A 22,102-nucleotide genomic window follows, 5' to 3' on the forward strand; every position below is an offset into this window, starting at 1 on the left:
AAATCGAAGTTTATTTATGACGAACAAATTTGAAAGCAAATGTTTGCAAAAATTCTACGTTTCAAGTAAATAGGAAAAAGAATTACATAGGAAGACGACCTCTTACCTCGAGCAACCGAGCCGTGATTTTTGTCAGCACTTCATGCGAAGAAAGACGCAACAAACCCTTTTGGCTATAAACTTGGCGAGTCAACAGAAAACAACAAAGCTCTACTTTTGTTCTCAGGAAACGAAATAATTCAAACTTTTGACGGTTCCATTTAAGCCGTTACGCTGTTGTTTGCGAAGTGATAAACTTGTGAATTGCCATATTTGAAAATTCTGCAAAGATCTATTTTTAATCTTTCGCGTGATTTGATCCGTCAATCAAATCAGATTACTTCGTGTGTATATACTAAAACAATTATTCTTTTCAATCTCGGTGAATAGTGGCTTTAGGAACATTTACCTCGCCGCTTCGCGCCTCGGTAAATATTTAGCGACTATTCACCTCGATTTCAAAGAATAATTGTTAATTATCAACTTTGACATAAATCGAGAATTTCAATTGATAAGGCAACATCCAAAGGATTGACTATTGGAAATGTAGCGGTGAAAAAATTCAGTCATAGATAAGTCTAGTGAGAGTTTATGTGTAGAGTTTATGTACTATCATCGGGTCATAGTCAATTTTTAGGAAAACTGCGTAGACCCTTTGTACCAGCTCCATTCGTTAGTCGATATACTCCAAGATGAGACCGATTTACAGACTTATCCAGAAAATTTTACGGTAAATTACGTCATCGCTTATGGTACTACAAGGAGTGTAAGTAATATAGATGCGGCTAAAATTTATGACTTTCATAGAGCCTATGAAATTGAGCCAACAAAATAATAGACAAAAACTGCTAAACTTCAATCCATACGTTGTAAATGTTTGGAATTGCCATTTTAAAAAAATAATAGAGTTACAAGCCAACTCAATTTTTCAAATGGACGTGAAATAAAGACTGTAGCTCAATACTCAAATTTCACAATTCTCAAAATAACAATAACTACGAAAGACACATTCAGCAGCCCAGGGCAATATATGGTATCTTTCAAAAATTCCAGTCGTCTTTTTAATTTTGATAATAATGGTTTTAACCAAATGGATATATATCGCTTTGAACTGGGAAATAGACAATTATATATAGTTTATTAAATTAAAGATTAAAGATTACACATAAGCTTAACAAAACCATAAATAACAAATAAACATAACAAGTTCTTTATTATGTTCAAGCGTAACTCTATTAACGTTCAATCATTCAATCACTCAACAGCTTTGCACGCCAAATTTGCATGGGGCTTATCAAAAGTGAGAACCGTTGGGCTTTATAGTTGATTTTCGATTTTTTTAAAGCATTAATACCCTACATGCCATATAGGAGCAGATTGTTCTTACTGAACAGTCTTCATGAAAACGTTTTATAATGTAGTCAATTCTGTGATTTGTTGTGCAAAGGAAGCGCGTGCTTCGATCGTCCTGAATAATGAATGAGTGCAATTTGTCTTGCAAAATTGTGGAAAACTGCAGAAGTACAGGTTTTTAAAAATAGGGCAAAAAAGAGCAAAATCTGTCCGAGGTCTGTATAAAAAAAAAAACAGCGCATCTTACATGTAGTACCAGGGCGGATAAAGGTTGGGCGGTGAAACGAGCGCGTCCGAGCAAAAAGGTGTGATGCAGTGGACTGGGACTCTGCTTAGAAATGTCGCTTGTTTTCGACTTCGGTCAGGGCTTGCGATGTGGTTTGTACATTAGACACTGCCGCTGTCACTGAATTATGGCAGCTTGATTTGTTTTCTTGCACTTCTTCCTCGTTACTTTATGCTGGTACGCTGCCTCCGAGAGGCAAGTGTTGCTATTTTTTTGCGGGAGGTTTAGTTGGAGTAGACAAACATCTCTTTCAAAGGGTTTCTTTTATTACTTCCATGACTCTACCACTGAATTATATTTTCGTTCTGCTACTCGCCAATGTCGATGTTATTCCAAAACTAAAACAACTAAGTACTGTCCAAAACACGAAGGAAAATCTCATCCATGTCATCCCAAGCAAAACTAAAAGACAGCAGTAGATGACGTGTATTTTATAAATGCGTGCAGCTCGTGCAAGGTGAAATTATGCTAATTTCAATCACCATCATCCTTCTTTTTAATTTTGAAAAAACATCTCATACGTCTTTCTGTTACTTCGAAACTTCAAATTAGTTTCCCCTCAGTTTTTACTGTTTACCTTGTTTTGTTTTAGAGAGAAAAACGGAGAAAAAACCTTACAACTAACCTCAATAAATTTTGTTTACATGCGGTTGCTGCCGTGATTTGCAACGCATTGCGCGAATCGCCATGGGGCGTTGCACCCGAGAAGCAAAGTTTGAAGAAGTACAACGCCACTATATCAATATATATCAATCTAATTTTTTGTTATGTTATATAAAATTTATCCCCCTCTAACATATGTAAAAATTGAGGTTAAGAAGTGTTAAGCTTTTGCAAACGAAACGGTGAAAGACGATTAGGTGATATTTAGTGGAAGGGGGAGGTATTCAACACTTTCAAATAAAACTCAAATTTTGGCATTATACGACCAACAAGTTTGACTTATAGACGTACAGACACAAACATATGAAACTGTTTATTGATATTGTTATGAAACGAATTTATCTATTTAACATTGTAGCCTGAAATTACAGAAAGAAAATAGCATTTCCGGTTTCTATGAAGGAAAATTTCGCCGGCTTTCAAGCGCACCGGAAGCGCGGAAAGAGCGCTCGTGCCAGTCCTACTCCGCATCACACATTAAATGAAGAGCGGAGCGCTCGTTTCACCGTCCAACCTTTATCCGCCCTGGTAGTACTGTGTATCTCAGATGTGATGTATAAAAAGTATAAAAGGCTGGTTTACACGCCACCAGATTTGTTGGCGAGATTTTATAAAGTAACCTTGTCGAACACATGAAATCTGGGCTGATTTTTTATTTTGGTTTCCCTTTTAGACAAAAGTGTTAAAGGTGTAAATTGGCTGCCACCGAGGACTATTTTGTCTTATAATCGGCCTTTATAGCAGAAAATTATATTTCGGGGTTGTCCAATTAACCTTATAAAATAAAGGTGGTCGTAGGTGGGCGACTGGGCTATTTTGTTAAGGAAGAATTTGTTTTCCAGACCTAATCTACTGTGATCGAAGATGATTGCTATTTTTTGTGGGTACATAAAGACTATTAACGCGATGTAAAATTTAACCCTTGAACTGTTTGCAAATTCTTTTTCGCTAAAAGCACTTAGCCTTTCTTCAAAATTCACATGAATGTGCCCTAAGGTTAACTGATTTGCGGACTACAAGTTTATTTTTTGATTCAAATCATAAATTTTTTAACGGGAGTTTCGCTTTTAGCCCAGACTAAATCTTTATATTAACGCCATGATACCTCCAGTATTCGACCATTGCGCTGTCGAATGAGACTCCTTCAGTAAAACTGACCGAGAGTACTTGGATAAGCTGCATGGGCGTGCCGCCAGTATTATTGAAGGCTGAGAGATATCCGTGATTGTGAAACTGTGTACTTTCGGTTGGCCTACGCTCCAGTTCCGCCGGGACTATCTAAAGTGCATGCTAGTGTTTAAGAGCCTTCATGGCCTGGCTCCAGCATATTTACTTAGTGAATTTATCCATTCCATTCATACAACACGCGCCATAGAGGTTTGCTCCGTCTGCAGCTAGTTAGGACAATTAAGTACCGGGGGCGAGTTGTTCAAAGCTGGGTTGAGATAACCCAGGGTTAGCGCAAGGTTTGAATTCAGATTTGAAAGCTTAAAAAGCGTTTCAGCTTTAATTCTTTTTGTCTACAAGTTGATGACTGGAAGCTCTAAAAATAACAGAAAGATAGATAGATAGTTTATTCTCATTAAAATCGCAGCCAAAAGCTGAATTAGATTAATCGTTACAATAATAACATCTAAGAAAAATATGAGAAAAAATATAGGAAAAATGTGCACATATGTAGCTAAAAATTTAATTACAGTTGCTATATATAAATGTGTTCTTAAGTCTCTCCGTCTTAGCCAGAGGGACATTAAAATTCCTCTTTCGTCTTAAATTGGATTCACAATTGTTACGAGGTGGCAAGAGCTCATGTAGTTTATGGTTTATGGAGTTACAAGTGATGGAAGCAAAAAGCTTAGTTGTGATAGACTGCCTGCGTCGAGAGAGCGTCTCCAAGTTGGCTTGATGTAATGCGTCGCTATATGGTACAAACGGAAAAATAATTCGCATGGCGCGCTTCTGTAGCTGTTCTAGCTCTGCGGATACATATGCAGGAAGCGCGTTGTGAAACACCGGGTATGCGTATTCCGTTACTGGGCGGATACAGGTCAAGTAAAAGATTAGCAGATCTTTGGCGGGAATATTCGCTCTCTTCAGTTGTTTAAGAAAATATAATCGACTCGCTACTTTTTTACTTATTTCAGCAACATGACAGTTCCACCGGAGGTCGGATGATATATTTAGACCTAACAACTTAACAGTGGACACTACCTCTATTGCTTTCCCGTTGATAACAATGGGAGCAAAGTCCGCGGCTGATTTAGCGAATGAAATCTGTAGTTCCTTACACTTCGACTCGTTTAGCTGGAACTTGTTTTGGTTAGACTTAGCGATCAGTTCTTCCACATCAGATTGGACACGGCCGTCTTCCTTCTTGTCAACACACTCTCAATAGTTGTGTCATCCACGTATTTCCACAGTTCCGCGTTTCTGGTGTTGATGTCATCAATCGTGAGAATAAACAGCCACGGCCCGAGCTTGGTTCCCCGAGGCACCCCTGCCGGTACATTCCTCCATTCAGCAATCTTCTCCCTATTTGACTCTCTGCGTGCGATCTGTAAGAAAAACGATACGCCAACCGGCATGTCCAGGGCCAGCAGCTTCCTAGCGAGAAAATTATCCGAAAAAATGCTTTTGAACACAAGAGAAAGAAACCCGGGTTAAATTTAACCCCGAGTTAATCGATAATCGGCCTTCGAATAACTGAGCCCAGGGCTCCTTTAGGTTCAGGGGAGCCAAGATCTGGAACACGCTTCCTCTGATCCTGAGGAGATCAGAGAGAGGATGATTTAAATAAGTTTGGGTTTGCCCTAAAAAGGCACTTTAGATTTAAGCCAATTCATATTGTGTCTCCAATACTTTTGCTACACTTAGTTGTTCCATTTTTTATCTGTTGTCCTTTGGGCTGTTTTTTCTTTTCATCAGGCCCCCGTTCAAACCAGCCTCGCTGAACTGGGCACCCCTAACTAAATATTGTTTAAAATAAAGTAAATTTTAAAAATGACCTCGCTAAGTTCAAAGACCAGCAATCAAGCTTAATACAAACTAATCTGATCTCGTGATTGGCAGGTGAACGGATACCAGTGCATCTGTGCTCCAGGATTTAGCGGTACGCTTTGCGACGTTCCATCGCAAGTTTGTGGCCTAAACACCTGTCAAAATGGTGCTACGTGCGTTGTACAACCTCCTGACTTCATTTGTGAATGTAAATCTGGTTATGGCGGAAAATTTTGTGAAATAAAACTTGACAACTGTGCTTCGTTCCCTTGTAAAAATCATGGCACATGTAAGAGTTTAGCGGAAAGTTATCAGTGCTCATGCAGGCCTGGCTACCAAGGAGTACAGTGCGAGATAAACATTGATGAATGTTTGAACAGTCCTTGCCAGAATAACGGAACATGCGTAGATGGAGAATATAGGTATACTTGTACCTGTAAAGATGGTTTCACAGGTTTGAACTGTGAGACGAACATTAACGAGTGCTCGTTAGATCCGTGTAAAAACGGCGGCAAGTGTGTCGATAAGGTGGATGGATTTGAATGCATCTGCGGGCCGACATACTCAGGAGATAACTGTACAAAAAGTAAGTTATTTTCTTACTTAAAATATCATTACTAGGAAACGTTAAGAAATTGAATTAAAAGCTATTAAAAGGTTCGTTTACGGACTTCAAATTGAGTGTGATTTTTTTGTTTTGGTAGGATTGTGTTCCAATTTTGATTTGTCATTCCCAATTCGAGCAGCCACATCTTCTTCAAGTGTGCAGAACATTCCAGACATGCTCGCTTTTACCATAGCCTTTTGGCTTCGAACTGATGACACAGAAAACCCAGGAACACCTTTGTCGTACTCCAACATAGTGGACGGCAAACTTCAAGACAACACACTCGTGATTCAAGATTATGGCGCCTTCACTTTGCACATAAACAACAAAAAGTTATTTATTGGTACGTCAGCCAATGATGGCAAGTGGCATCATGTGGCTATCACGTGGGAAAGTAACGGTGGGAAATGGTTCTTTTACAAAGATGGTCGAGAAGCAAAGAGGTTAGTCTGGTTAAAAAGTACTCTCCCTTGCGTAGTACCCTTAGGCCCGGCTCAGACTCCGCTCCACTCATGTAGCTCATGTGCCGAACCTAACTGATGAATTAAGTACGGCAAAAGAGCGGCGTCTGAATCAATTTGGTACGGCAGTTTTAAATTAGTGCGGCAAAAATGCCAAGCTCGACAGAGTCTGTCGCATTATTCGACATTGGAGCGGCAGTTGATTCATACGGCGCTGCTCTCAAGTGCCGAACCTAAAGGAGACATTAAATTTATAAATTTTCCTACAATCCCACTCGTTTTTAGGTAGTTGCCATGCACAGAGGACTCAATTGAAGAAAATGGAGGGTAAAGGAGAACAATCTTGCTCCTCTTATTTTAAGAATACAAAATATACCTGTTTACTGTGCCAGGAATACTTCTGTTTTCCTTGTTCTGACTTCGAGAATGATGAAACTGTAAAGGGCTGGAAAGAGCGCATTTCAGTCGCATATTGAGAGCCATATTTTCGAAAAGTTACGGAAGAGCACGAAAAGGTCGAATAAAATTATTTAAATCAATCCTGCAAAAATAGAGATCTACAAAACATAAAATGTGGTATCGGACCCAGGCCTTTCTCTTTCTCGGTACATGAAATAAAGGTTAGGATCGACACATGTACGCCGTATGAATTAGCTGCCGCACCATATGTCGCTCCAAAGTCCGACCTAATTCAATTAGGTTCGGCACATGAGAGGAGCCGCATCTGAAACGGGCCTTAGTGCCTAAAGCCGACAAGTAAGTTTTAAATTTACAGAACGCAATGTAATTATAAATCTGGGAAAGGTTTGAACCAAGGGGTCAGTTCATAAGTAGGTTGAGTATGATCGTCCGGGTGAATGTAGTCCTAAGTAGGACTGTTGTTGACAATGACTAACGTTTCGACAACCCTTGCGGTAGTCATCTTCAGAGTCAAATTGAGTTGTATCACGTCAATTGATGGTATTAAACTCTGGTTATTGACCTGAATGTTTAATTAAGTCGCGATGTTATTGGTCGTCTGTCAGTTAAGCCGTGATGTCATTGGCTATGAAGACTGGTAATGTCATTGACGCGTTTGGATCAAAGTTAAACAGTCGTAAATTGTCAGTCAAATTGTCGGTTGTCCAGTCATTCTAGTCTTGTAGTTAATTTTTCTTGAGCCCGTCAATAGGGAACTTACGCTTGGTTTTCATATGTCGGGAAAATCCCAGACGAACGGGGATTCTACTTTTTGCCGATCGTCCCAGATTTTGTCAATGTATCGGATAATCGCCACAAGTCTGTCCCAGAGACGCCATGTTTATGTGTGATAGGGGACTGGAGCCCAGCAATGTAGGGGATTGGTAATGACGTCCCCGACAGATGAAAACCAGGCTTTAAGCAACAACGACGGCGACAGCTACTAAAACGTCACTTGAAAAGTAAAGTGGCACTGCCTCGAACGTTTTCGCGTTTATTCTACCTCGTTCAATTCCTCAGATATTGACAATTTTTTCTGGAGTTAAATTCTAAAAGACTGTATCGAAGTTCACGTTCTGCACAAAACGTGAAAATAGGCATTATCTCGTCGTAGTCGTGCAGTGACGGGAAGGAAATGTACTAAAAAGCATGATGCACCCGCAAGATTGTTGTTTTTCTAAATAACCCTATTGCTTTTTTGCCGTTCTCGTTTCCTTAAGCTCCCCAAAAAGTCGTTTGTACGGTACCGGTAACTGTTGACTATGATTTAGTGGTTTTTGTTCCAGTTTAGTAAACCTACTAACTTAGACCTATATCGGGACTACATAAACCCGAACGATCATACTTAACCTACTTATAATTATAAATCTGTCGATAACCTATTCACTCCATCACTTCTATGGGAAAGAGTGATACATAGGTTTCATACTAAAACTTTTTATTAATTATTCAAAAGAACTATGTTGAGTTTACTTTCTAAACTTTACTTTACAAAAACAATAATACTTATACGTTTGTTAGATACTCTGAAGCATTTCAGTCTGGAGCGAAGATCCACGGGGGAGGTGTGATGGTACTTGGACAGGAGCAGGATGCTCTGGGTGGATCTTTCAGTCCCGAGGAGGCTTTCACCGGAGACTTGAGTCAGTTAAACGTGTGGAACAAAGTCCTCTCGCCCCAAGACATCTATAATCTAGTAAGGAGCTGTAACCACGTAGAGCATGGGAATGTCAAGGCTTGGGCAGACTTTCGTGAGGGCTTGCAAGGCGTATACAAGTTGACTTCAAAGTCTCATGCATGCAACTGTGAGTTGAATGTTCGTGACTTCGTGATAACTGAGCCATGAATCGGTTGATTATTACTTTTGTTACAAAAATTGAAAGTCGCACGTCTTTTAGAGAGATATCATGACCCGCTTAACTTTTTTTTTTTCTTTTCCCTTTTTTTTCAGGGTGTGGGAGGGGGGCGGATAGGGGGATTGGGAGCAGGGAGTGAAAAAATTGGCTGCTCCAGCAATATCATATTACATAATTTAAAGATGTTTGGGTTAAATTCTTTCTACTCAATGCGTATTTTAAAACAATAGACTAACATTCTGCCTGGCTGGCAGCAGCTGTTGTGTGAATTCAAATTTCATGTACACAGTTTTCGTCAATTCTTTTAGTCACCAGTCCTTTGAGACGTTTCTCCGTGAAAAACGACAAACGTCTATCAAGCAACGATGATAAAGTCGTGTCAGGGATGACCGCTGTTCAGTGTGCAGATGCTTGTGAGAAAGAGACCTCATTTCCATGCAGGTCGTTTGATCATGACAGGACTGGCAATAACTGTTATCTCAGTAGTGCGGACTCAGACGACGCGGTGGTGTCGGAAGTTAAAGGATTCGACTTCTATCAAATAAGTGAGTTATTGATAGTTGCCAATTAAAAGTGCTTATAAGCATGGTGAGCTAAATGAAAATAACCAGTGAAAACATACGAAATGCTTTGATTGCAACTTCAGAATTATCGGAGAGACATTATTTCATTGGATCAAAAATTTTAGAAGAAATAAATAAAACTCATCTGATATCCAGACACCAAGAACTGCGTTGGAAATACGAGTCGTAGCTGATCTCGACCTGGAGGAATTTGTGTATCGAATGAAATACCTCCTTTTTGGCCGTGATTTCCTTTTATTCTTCTATTCATAATTTAATCATAATTAAGAAAGAGGATAACTTTTAAAAAAAGCTTCGTACCCTCTCTTTTTTCTTAGAGGTTCCTTCTTCCACTCAAAAAATACTCGCTTTGTTATTTGTAGGCTGCATTGAAACACTTGGTGTACAAAGCAAAGCTATCCCTGATTCGGCCATGACAGCATCGTCATCACTCAGTTCTACCAGTCGACCGTATGTAGCGCGACTGTATTCGCCGAAGGCCAGTGGTTTGCAAGGAGTCGTGGACAGTAGGGGCGGATGGAGCCCGCAAACATCTGATCAGCAGCAGTATTTACAGGTATGCGGACGTAAAATTCATTAACTTTATAAGCTTGCATGTTTTGTGAGTTCATTTATGTACTAAGTATTTGCAATTCTTATCATCCTTCTGATACATATTTTATATATCTGACTGAAACTGCTAAAACGTGGCTAAAGAAATTACAAGTGCATTTTCACAATTTGACGTCTAAGTCAAATGGAAAGCAGTTAAAAGTCACTAGCTAAGGCTTAACAATCACAACTTCATTGCTGGCAACAGACGGTAAATTTCTCTCGCAGAAGTGACAGGATTTGGCGATGAAATTAACAACATTTGAAACGTCCAGAAGGTATAACCTTCTAGTCAGTTAAACCATGAGGCCCATAGCTAAGTGTCTGCCGACAACACTAGATTTAAAATCCACAATCTTTGAGCACAGAATAGGCTTTCCAAGACAGTCCCCCACGCTAAACACTTACGAAGCGTTTTTATGCTTGACACAAAGTTTTCTGGTAACACGAGCTCAACCACATTCCTGAATTTTGTCTTTCAACGCCTTCGGTAAATCACACAATAAGTAACTTTCGCGGCAATCACAACACTTCCGAAAACCACTTATAATACTTCCACACTTATCACGGGCGAAACATCTTCAAATTACTCCGTAAAACTCTCACTTTCTCTACAAAAATCGTCACATTGAAACGTTTCTCGACGCACAGTATAATAATAATGATAATAATAATAAAAGTAGGTTGAGTTTGATCGTCCGGGTGAACGTAGTCATGAATAGGACTGTTGTTGTTGAAAGGGTATGATCATGAGGAAAAGTCCTATTCAGGACTACGTTCACCCGGAAGATCAAACTCAAACTACTTTTGAAATGACTCCTGGGTTCAAACCTTTCACAATAAAGATAATAATAATAATAATAATAATAATAATAATAATAATAATAATAATAATAATAATAATAATAATAATAATAATAATAATAAGAATAAGAATTTATCGTGCAAACCTCTATATGGATATATTCAGTTGCTACGTAACAACTGAACATTTAAATTTAAATTTTCCCCAGAAATGTAATCTCAAAGTATGTAGTCGATGGTTATGAATTTTCTTATCATTAAAATGTATGACGTTTAGCCCAATCAAACCCTGCATTTCAACACCACACATCGGCGTTACATATGACGTTTACATATGACTGGGGCCTTGGACGACTCAGTTACCCAGCATGAAGTCTTTCTTTTCTCTTCAATGTTTAGATAAATTTAGGGGATGTTTACAAAGTAACGGGTGTTGCTACCCAAGGTGGAGATGGCTTATCAGAATGGGTCACGTCATATAAACTGCAATATAGTATGGATGGAAATACATGGCAATATTACGCGTCAGTAGGTTCAGTGCAGGTAAGAGAGAAATGTCCCGACCATTGAAAAGATAGTATGACTGTAGCAACTAACAGATTACTCTATACCATCCAAGCTATCAAGTTACAGATTAGAACAGTTAAAAGAACAATCATTATATTTGCGTAAAAAGAGCCAGGATAAGTGTCTTACTTACCCACATGTATTGTACAAAACCTGATACAGGCTTCCAATTAAGTGAAGATTAGTACTTCCAAACCAAATAATATTATTTATTAAGAAGCCTTTCGCTGAGTTACAAACTATGTTAAATACTTGGACTGTTGTCCTCTAGACCTTAACAGGTAACGTGGATTCTGACTCAGTGGTAAAGAGAGAGGTGCAAACGTTTACAGCAAAAATGATTCGATTCAAACCTCAAGCCTGGAGTGGTAGAATAACTATGAGAGTGGAGGTGTTTGGCTGTCTGGCAGGTAATACACTTGCGGCTTAAACAGGTATATACATATAAATATATACGGTATGAACACACTTCCACGTGTACGACGATGAGAAAGACGTTGATATTCAGAGAAAGTTATTCCACGACAACTGCTCATGGAAGCAGCGTCGTAGTATATAGTTCGTTTTATTGTAACTATTGGTGAATTTAGCCCAAAGAGTATAAAACCCTTTGAGATATCATATGAGCAGCCCACCAAGATGTATTTAATGGATGGACAATTTGATTCACGGGGAAGCAAATGGATAGAAAGATGTCATTTGAATCTGTTGCTTCTGTAAGTTTTCTTTACGACCTTTGGTGAAATGTTTTTGCAAGTTATATAAGAAATGGATTCCAACCTCCCCACTTGGGTCTACATTAGTTCCATAATTTGATAAACTTTGTTTTTTCAAACAATGATGTAGTTTGAAGACTGTAGGTTGTATGTGCAGAAGGTGTAAGTCATTACATATAGTTTACACGCAAACCTTCTCTTTGTCTTTTTGCTTTTCCAGACCCAATTCCTCCGCCTCCCTCTATCACAGGTAATTTCAAATTACAAAAAAATTCTAATCAACTTATTACGTGAGTCTCCCGTCTAGCGGAAATGCCAGGAAGGGAGAAAAGTCAATAGTTAACTTTTAAACGCATATAAATTTTGTAGTTTATATAATATATATTTATATAACGAACAGTAAACTAAACTCAGCTCAAACCCTAGCCGCATTACAACCCTCTAACACATTCCCTCCACTAAAATTTACAATTTTACTTTTAGCACTATGCGTCCCGAAAGTGTTCGTTTAACAGTAATAAGTTCCGTCTTAGTACATTTAGCAGGTTCGGTAGCACTAAGTGCACCGTCATGATGATCACTGCCGTAGCAAAATAGATCAAATTTTGTCATCGTGCATCGTGGATAAGAAGCCGATAAACGTGCATCGAGTTTAAATTCCATTGATGGTGCAGAGATCGTGCATTAATGCTCTTAACCCATAACCCCTTAGATAAAGCAAGTAACTAGACCAGAATTATTATGGGGAAAAGGGGTAAGGGATGAAGTACTCCAAATATGGACAGCAGGTCACTTTTCTCTACATATTGGTGCAACAGTCCGAAATCTACAAGGGGAGAGGTGATAATCCTCTCTAGGGAGTGATAATCCCCCAGGATAGTGAGAGGTGATAATCCTCTCTTGGGGGTGATAATCCCCAGGATAGTGAGAAGCTAGGTGATAATCCTCTCTAGGGGTTGATAATCCCCCAAGGTTGTGAGTGGAGGTGATAATCCCCCTTGGGTAATGGAGAGGTGGAAAGACCTCTCTTGATGTCTAATTCCCCGGTTTAAGGAGTAACAAGAGTCTATGGGGCAAAGTGTGACCTGTATGGGAGCACTTCATCCCCACAAATACCCCAAAGGGGTATTCCCCATAGACGAACAACAGGAATTGTAGGGCTATTTCCAGAGTCAAATGTCACTTGAAACACTGGTCACATGTTACTTGAACATTTCGTGTAAGATTAGACTGGGCAAATGTCCCATCGACTAGGTATCAGCTGAGGACTTAACCAGGAACAGCAACAAGTTGGTCAGCGGCCTAAGACTTCCTCCACAAGCAGATGAGGAGATATGCAATAACAAATAACAAAACAAAGGATCAGTCTGTAAATTAAGCACAATTAATTGACTAATTACACAAACTGGATGCAACTGGTGTATCTCTCAAGTCAGGGCCAGATACTGAGATGTGAGAACCCGATATATATTGACAAAATTTTAAACAATTCCTCATAGATAAAACGGAATACACATGCTCATGGTTGTTGTTTGTAAGCTACTAAAAGTAGCTGTATAATTTATGGTTTCAACCCAATTATTGAAACAATGACAATAGTACATTCCGAGGCACCCTGGGGACAGCCACAAGTTTTTTTTTTTGCTCTGTTTTGTTTTGTTTTTTTGGTTGTTGTTTTTTTTTTTTGGTTGTTTTTTTTGTTTGTTTGTTTTTGTTTTCGCTTCTTTGTTTGTTTTTGTTTTGTTTTGTTTTTTTGTTTTTTTTTTGTTTTTTGTTTTTGTTTTGTTTTTTTTGTTTTGTTTTTTTTTCTTTTTGCCATTTCGCTCTTTTTAGCCTAGAAATATGATTAGTACGACTATCTAATATACTTATTTTAAGATTTACTGTAGCTCTGCCATTGATTTTCCCATGTGTAATTATGATAATATTTTGTTCTAATTATCTAACTGAGGTAGCCCATTCCTTATAAGCCCGGTGGCTTCTCTTGGCCTTCCTCGCCATGAGAGTTAAAGTAATTAGATTTTATTTGATTTGTACAATTTTTGGCAAACAAAACAATAAACAATAAACAAATAAACGAAAGGTTAGCTCCCAACGAGAGGACTCACCCAATGAGACCATTATCACGCAACAACAACACAACAACCAGGCTAAAGAGAGGTCTTAATCCTCTCTCTGGGATCCTAAGTCCCAGGCCCCCTGGGGACAACCACAACAAACCATCAAGTCCCCAGGCTACAGAGAGGTCTTAATCCTCTCTCTGGGTTCCTAACTCCCAGGCCCCCTGGGGACAACCACAACAAACCATCAAGTCCCCAGGCTACAGAGAGGTCTTAATCCTCTCTCTGGGATCCTAATTCCCAGGCCCCCCTGGGACAACCACAACAAACCATCAAGAGGTCCTAATCCTCTCTCTGGGATCCTAATTCCCAGGCCCCCTGGGGACAACCACAACAAACCATCAAGTCCCCAGGCTACAGAGAGGTCCTAATCCTCTCTCTGGGATCCTAATTCCCAGGCCCCCTGGGGACAACCAAAACAAACCATCAAGTCCCCAGGCTACAAAGAGGTCCTAATCCTCTCTCTGGGATCCTAATTCCCAGGCCCCCTTGGGACAACCACAACAAGAAAGGTGAGCTCCGAAAGAGAGGACTCACCCAATAAAAACATTATCACGCAACAACAACACAACAACCAGGCTAAAGAGAGGTCCTAATCCTCTCTCTGGGGTCCTGATCCCCAGGCCCTGAGAGGTGGTAATCCCTGAAAATTTTAGCTTATAATTCCTCTTTATGATCCAGAGAACGAAAGAAATTTCTGATTTTCGAATACTGTAAAACGAGCCTTTTTAAAGGAGCAGTCTGCACGTGCGAAGCGTGAAACCGACCTTGATGATTTTTTTTCATGTATCTTTCTCAACTCATAATATGTTAGATGTGAATAAAGAATTAAAACTGAAATTCAATCCATTATTTGAAAAAAAAAAAACCTCGAAGACCCAATCGTCACAGATTTGATTTTAACAGTCCGTATTCTGTCTTACTCTATAGTAAGAGCATAATAAAAACACGGACATGTATAATACTTGAATCCCCGGGACTTGAATAAAGTGAATTTCAGAGGCCGCGGCGCCCAGTCCTTCTTCATAATACAGTAAGTGAACTCAAAAATAACTTTCCATGTCTCAAAGCGCTCAGTACAGTCACATGTACACAATATTGCAAAAACAGATGTCGTTCGAGGCACAATATAATAAGAATATTAAGTTAACTATCGATAAACCAGAAAAATACCGCACCTGAATCATGAGAGAGCAACTCTGATCCCAAAGGAAGACACACTGGGCTAAGATGATTTGCTGTGGAGGAACCTTGACCGTGAAGTGCCAGCCGAGAGAGTCGAAAAGGCTAAAGTGACGGTACATGCGACAGGATATCGAAAGTTCAAGAAGAGGAGAAAGCAGCGACATTCGAGAGGACGGTTGCACGATTGTAGATCAATGTTCCAAGGACGGAGTTTGACCAAGAGCGGCGGTGCAACATCTCTTCGTGGAAAGTCTGTCCAGAAAATCTCTAACGCCTAATGCTTGTATGCAGTTGGAAGATCAAGGTAGCCCTTCCTAAACGGTGATCTCGTAATTACAGCTTAGCAAAAATTCCAATTCATGAAGAAAAAATCCAGGCTGTAAGTAACAAACATTTTGTTCCACGAAGAGAAGAATATGAAGTGCTATTTTGCTGAGCTAGGCGCGAAAATATAGGCATCAACTGTACATGTTATAGCTGGCATCTAATTGGCTGAGCGAAACAATTAGTGTGACAGGGGTCGCATGCAGGAACTGACCCGTGAAAGGAAGTGAGCTGATTCCACTACTGGTAAGGGCGGGTTTATTGTTATCACATTAACTCCAATTTATCCTGTTGTATAAATTAGCTTTTAACGAGCCTTCATCGAGCCTTATGTCGTGCCTTTATCGTACGTCTGTCGAGCCTAAGATCGAGCATTCATGGAGCCTTCATCGTGCTTAACAGATCGTGCTTTGATCGAGCCTGGAGTTACAGCTTTTTGTGTGTGCGTCGAGCCTCGGATAGAAGTTAAATCTGTTAGAAGCTGTTCGGTGCTCTTTTTTCGAAGATTACTGTGTGATGTGATATATTCACACTACCTTATATGGTTGCGTTTCGAGGAAACCTGGAAAATAATGGAAGAGCCCACCCGTAAAACAGTCGATCCCTTCCGTTTGTTCATTCAGTGCAAAGCCGGTGCATTTGCCTCAGAAAAAATCGATGCTTAGTTTCACGGACTGCAGATAGCAGATTCCAGGCTGGGTGTAAACAGAACTTTCTTTCATTGTGCATGGAGTATAGGTCCACTACGAAGTTGCCGTAAGTACGTTTTGTTGCCCCCGCAGGATTCCGGCCCAGAGGCCGGAACCCGAGGAGGCACCCTAATGTCCCCCGCGTAAAGAAAAAGTATCGTATCGTCGTACTGTTAGTATGCGAAAATTTTCTCCATTTGATGAAACTAGGAGCGCACGGTAGTCCCGGTTAATTTTCAGCATGTGGGCCTGGCTCAGCAACCGCGCAAACTGGGTTGGCAACGAGTCGCATTCGCCGAATTGTGTCACGATTTCATTCCAAGCTATAAGGTGAGTATGTCTTGTAACACATCAATTTTCCGATTTCTTTTAATTAAAGAGCTATTCAGCAGTACTGGAATTGTTTGGCATTAAACAACTTGATTTGTCAGACACAAATCAGCAACGTGGATCGACAGAACTTGGAACTTGATTAAAGATGGTTTTGTTGTTTAACACGCGTTCTATTACATTTGCATTGTTGGTTGAACTCATTCTGCATCCTAAGCATGACTTGTATGAGGATTTTCATTAACCCAGGAAACAAAGTGTAATAACTGAGAAAACACAAAAGAAAACAAAAGAATTACACTCAGAAACTCTAATACGAAAACTGCATTTCAAAGGTTCATGGCAAATACATGGACAACCACATGGAGTCTTAATTCGGTTTTTAAAGGTCGGGGGCAGATTTAGTGACAACTATGACTCGTTTTAAAGGTATATTATCGTCTCTTTCTTCGCATTTAAATGGCGCATTTATCGTACTTAAAATCGTCCCTTAATCGAGCTTAAATGGTGCCTTAATCGAGCTTAAATGGTGCGTCAAGGACTAAAGCACAATGCACAAAATGTCAAAGAACGATTATCAACCCTCGAAGCACAGTTATGTATCTTGCTTGCATTGGCAATTTTGCATCAAAAATTACGTTCTAACGCTAGAAAGTTGTTTATTTAATAACTATGAAAAATCATCGGCAATTTTTATTTTAGAAGAAAATTTGGTATATGTGCATCTCTAAAACCCTTGTCAATTATGACAATACAGTTTTATTGTAGGTGTAAGTGAGATCAGAACTTTATAATTTTGGTGAAAATCAGGGTAAAATGGCGTCTTTTAACTGCACTGCATTTCGTTGAAAGCAAATCTATATCTTCAGCTGAAAGCTTTATACAGAACTTATGCGCTCGCTGCAATGCACATTGATTGCATCGAAACAGTGCAGTTTAGCGGAACTGTAAAGGTAAATGTACCGTTAAAGCATTTTTGAGGAAATGGTGGTCACCAACGTAGTCGTAGGCATGGCCGTAGCCTTTGCGATCTCTTGGGATGGCCTCACACTCTTTTTAACAGCAGTTGCTTGTCAGTCTCTGTATTTTAGATTTCGAGGATCGTTTGGTCTCTTTGACTTGCCTTGAATATCTTCCTTAGGATGAACACGGTTTCTTCTGAGTAGTTTACCATCCACGTTAACATCGTACGAACGGTATCCACAATTCTGTAAGACCCTTCCTTTCTTCTACTCTTGTTCTTTTAGCAGACCTTCCGGCCTCACTCTAACGGTATCTCCAGGCTTTAACTCAGTTAGGTCTTTGGCAGTCTGGCCATAATAAGCCTGAGATTTCTGTTTTTTCTTAGTTTTCTCTGCAATCATGTTTTTCTGCAATCTCCGGTGACAGCAGTATTGCATATGTATTTCAGTTCTTGTTCGACGGTTTGGGAATCTTTGTGTGGTAGACGTTGTCATGCCTAGGTGTGTTGTACTGGCCAAAAAATGCTTCATACGGACATAATTTTGGTTTCTCAGATTTCTTCAGCAAAGTTTTAGCAATCTTCACAGTGGATTCAGCTTTTCCTTTACTTTGGTGGTGATATGGTAAAGATATGGTATCTTTAACCTTCTTTCGTTGGCATAATTAAAATTGCTAGAATTCAACTGCATGAGTCGTAGTTCTTGCCAAAGTCTGTAACAATCTTGAATTCCCCATCTGGCAAACTGGTTTTGTGTCAGATCGATGGTTGTCGTGCACGTTTGAACCTTCGACAACTTTTTTTGTACCTTGTGCTTGTTTTTACATTTGTTTTCAAACTATTTAACATGTAAACAAGTTTCACACTAATCGTAAGGATAAATAGAGGTATATTTCACTGAATTTACAAGCCGTTTATCTATAACATCTTTTTTCAAATTGGTCATTTGCTCGAGAAGGAAAATAATTTACACCTTTTACCTCTTCGGCGGCAAAACTGAAAGAAATGAAGTGTCCAAGCGAAAGAACTAAAAGTTTAACGGCGCGATTGATATATGGTAAGTACCTTGAAATGTTTTAGAAATGCTGTTCAAGTTCAGCTCTGTTTTGTACTTTTCTAAGTATCACTATTCAGGACGATTGCAAGCGGCGTACTCTTTTTCGTGTTTTCAGGGGCCATGTCGTCTTTGAAGGTATTTATTTCTTCTTCTGTATATGTGACAATCGACCCCGACACTTCCCCCGTTGTCGCTTCTCCGTTTTGTTTGGTTGAACTTTGGCTAGCCATTTTCTGGGCCGTGTTCACAAGATTTTCTTGTTTTCTCGTTGTCGCGAGCGAAAGAGGTTTTTTATGCCTCTTCGAGAATTTGTAGTTCAGTTCAAAACAAGGAAGAACCTCCGGCTCACTATAAAAAACGCTTTTGTTTGTTTTTAACTCTTCAAAAGGTGACAATGGTTTTGAAAATATTTTAAAATGACATTGTAGAAAACCTTTTTTGCAGTTGTTGTGTTAGAATTTGACGATAGTTGTTACGTAGATGCGAAACAATATAACTTAGCCTCGTTTTCAACTCGCAATTCCACACTAAATACCTGATCGCTTCGTTAACAAATCAGAATGCGAGATTTTACTCAATTATGCGATTCCACAAATCATTCGCTGGAGTCTAACAGGGTTATCCTCGACAGGCTTTTTCAGTACGGCAGCAAGGGGTCTGTAATTATTATAGAATGTCACTTCCCTACCATAAGTGTGGGTATGAAATCTAGTGAGAAAAAATACAATAATTAGCATATCTTTCTCAGTTTGGCTGTATCGTTTTTCAGTGTCAGTTAATGATCTTTCTCGATGCATACTGTATAGGTTGGCCTCTTTGGGTGAGCTGGCATCGCTCTAACATGGCAAGTAATCTCTTGCCATGGCTACCTATTGTCTCTTCGATGCCTTCACCATCACCCCAGATCAAGCTGCCATCAGCTATGGCTTTTACATCTTCTAATCCTTCTATATTCTCATCAATTCTTCTTTGAAATTCTTATTGATACACTAATGTCACACTAACGCATTTTTTTTCCATTTCATCCGTCTAACAGGGGTATTAAAGTTTCTCAGTAAGGAGCTTTCTGCATCTAATGCCAAAAGGCAGTCTTGATATCAGCTGAAGAGAATACTCTATTATTGCCCGTTTCTGTGGGCAGATGATTAACAGTTGAAATTGGGTACTCAGGTCGTTTGAAAGTGTGTTCAGTGGTATGCTGTCTATGCACAGTCTAATTTCATTCTTAGCAAAAGGTTTGTTTACAACTGTAAAAGCACTTACCCATTCGGTAGGCTGAGTCACTCTCTCAGTTATACCTTGCTGTTAGAGGTCTTTTACTTTAGCAATAAAGTTGTTATTTACAGAAATAGATTTCTCTGGGGGCATTTTTGTTTGGAGTGAGATTCACCCTCAAACGGCGCTATACTATCATCAAAGACTTGAAGGTAATAAGTCGCAATGCTCTCCAAGGTGAGTGGTGTTGTCACTTCACTAGCAGTAAGAGGGACATTTGGTTTAGCTGACTCTACTACAGCAATATTCTTCCGAAAGAGTTCAATCAGTTCAAGGGTTTCAGATTCATTTAGACCGATGTGGGGTGTAAGATCTTTGTCAGCAATTCGAAACTGAATGATCACTTCTTCATTGGTTGCAAGATTTAGAACAAAGGCTTCTCTGGTTCCCAGTGTCTGAATTTTGGTTTCTTCATCATATAGAGAAAGAAAAGACTTGATTGCAGTGTTAAAGTCATTGATATTATAATCTACCTTTTATGTCCTTGGTCTTTATGTCTTCTTCATAGGGAGAACGCTACTTGTAGAACCAGACTTTATCTGATATCTAACAGAAATTATTTTCTTCGACAGCAGCAAGTTTGCAAAAGCTTTCTTGTCGTCACAGTTTTGATTAAGTTCACAGACTTTGCGGTCAAGAACTCCACGATAGTAATCCTCGCCATCTTCCTCTACTCTCAGTACAAACTGCTGAATTTGGTAAATGATTTTGATTGTTTTGGATCTTATGTTTCTCTTGTCTTCGTTTTTGTAATCGTTTACACTCCTTTGAGTCTGGAAAGTGATTTTTGATTTTGCATTTTCTACAGACTACTCCCCAAGCGGGGCGGAGTCTCTTGTCTGAAAATCTATGAGCTCCCTTTTTGTTGGCACAGTAATTACACATGAGAACGTTCTTAGGCTTATCTTTAGAAACAGCGCTTATGCTCTCTTTTATAGAGGTCGATTTGCACTGCACTCTTGAACTTCTATTTTAGTGCTTTCGTAAGACTTGACAATTGTAATAAAATCAACTCTTGTGAGATTGTTTCCTTTTTTAGCAATCTTTTCTTTCGTTCTTCATCAAATACACAGTAAACAAACTGATCTCTCACTTGTCTACTCTTTTATAGCAGTATTTCACTAACAGCAGCAAATCAGTAATAAAGGCAGTAATTGTCTCTCCAGATTTTTGCACTGACTCGTTCACTTAACTTCTTCGAAGCAATTCTGGACAGTTTAGACTCAGCGCTTGCTCCAACTTAGTCTTCATCATCGTAGTCGTTTACATCCTCGACTCAAAACCAAACTCTAAGCTGTCGTAGATCTTTGACCCTTCAGGACCGAGCCAGTCGTCAACCAAAATACATTTTCTTTCATTCGCTCGAACTGCTCACAAGACGTCGGCCTTTCAAGATTTAAACATATTTCTTTTTGACGGCTCTAAGCGCTTCGAGGCGATTGTCTCGGCGGGAATCGAACTTTGTTCTTTCGAAGTTCATGATCTTTCCCGTATAAAATCTTGGGATTTGACCTGGGGCCACAGCTTCGGCACCTTCTTCCGAAATGTTTTACAGCAGCAGGGGAGAAATTTATCAAAGTTTGTTTCAGCAGACACAAAAATTCCAGTGAATTTGCACAGATAGTTATGAAAACACGATGCACTCAACCTCGGGGTTTTGAGGGGTTTTGGCGCGAAGATGTATGAGCTGTAATGTTTCGACGAGATTCCACACTCACAGACTCCAGGCGCAGAAAGTCACTAGATCGATGGCAGCAGAATATTCAGTGATTGTTCAACTCTCGGTATCATGTTTTGGATCTCTTAACAGTTACGATCTGCAAAAGCAACTCAGCGCGCGCCATTACCGAACGTGTCTCCCCGAGCCCTTCCCATGATGCCTAGCAAGAGGATGACCACCTTCTAACAATATAATTTATCCCTGAAAAGCCTTTTTTTCTTTTTGAATAGATTGTCCTTGTTGATGAAACATTCACACTGGAACGTGAAGCAATTAATGTTGGAAAGAACAAACATTCCCGTTGCTTTCCAATTGCAGGCCATGAAGGGGACAGTGACTCACATGTTCAATGTGTTCAGCGAGCAATTTGCTGCCCTAAAGCTAAAGTGTTATTCCGACTCAAACATCATAACACCCTTCCATAGTCGGGACTCTGCAGTGAGACATTCTCTGCAACT

At 39.6% G+C, this 22,102-nt stretch overlaps 1 protein-coding gene across 1 annotated transcript in view; it reads left to right on the top strand.

Annotated features, from left to right (window-relative positions):
* The window catches only part of LOC140940206 (sushi, von Willebrand factor type A, EGF and pentraxin domain-containing protein 1-like), a 111,047-nt gene that overhangs the window by 62,085 nt on the left and 26,860 nt on the right, over window positions 1-22,102 (top strand). The window contains exons 15-22 of the mRNA XM_073389125.1: window positions 5,411-5,924; window positions 6,043-6,388; window positions 8,387-8,670; window positions 9,030-9,266; window positions 9,668-9,861; window positions 11,100-11,243; window positions 11,539-11,677; window positions 12,204-12,233. Coding sequence (XP_073245226.1) covers window positions 5,411-5,924; window positions 6,043-6,388; window positions 8,387-8,670; window positions 9,030-9,266; window positions 9,668-9,861; window positions 11,100-11,243; window positions 11,539-11,677; window positions 12,204-12,233 — 1,888 coding nt within the window. The remainder of the gene's footprint in view (window positions 1-5,410; window positions 5,925-6,042; window positions 6,389-8,386; window positions 8,671-9,029; window positions 9,267-9,667; window positions 9,862-11,099; window positions 11,244-11,538; window positions 11,678-12,203; window positions 12,234-22,102) is intronic.

Source organism: Porites lutea, chromosome 6, assembly GCF_958299795.1.
Source record: "Porites lutea chromosome 6, jaPorLute2.1, whole genome shotgun sequence".
Lineage (NCBI taxonomy): Eukaryota > Metazoa > Cnidaria > Anthozoa > Scleractinia > Poritidae > Porites > Porites lutea.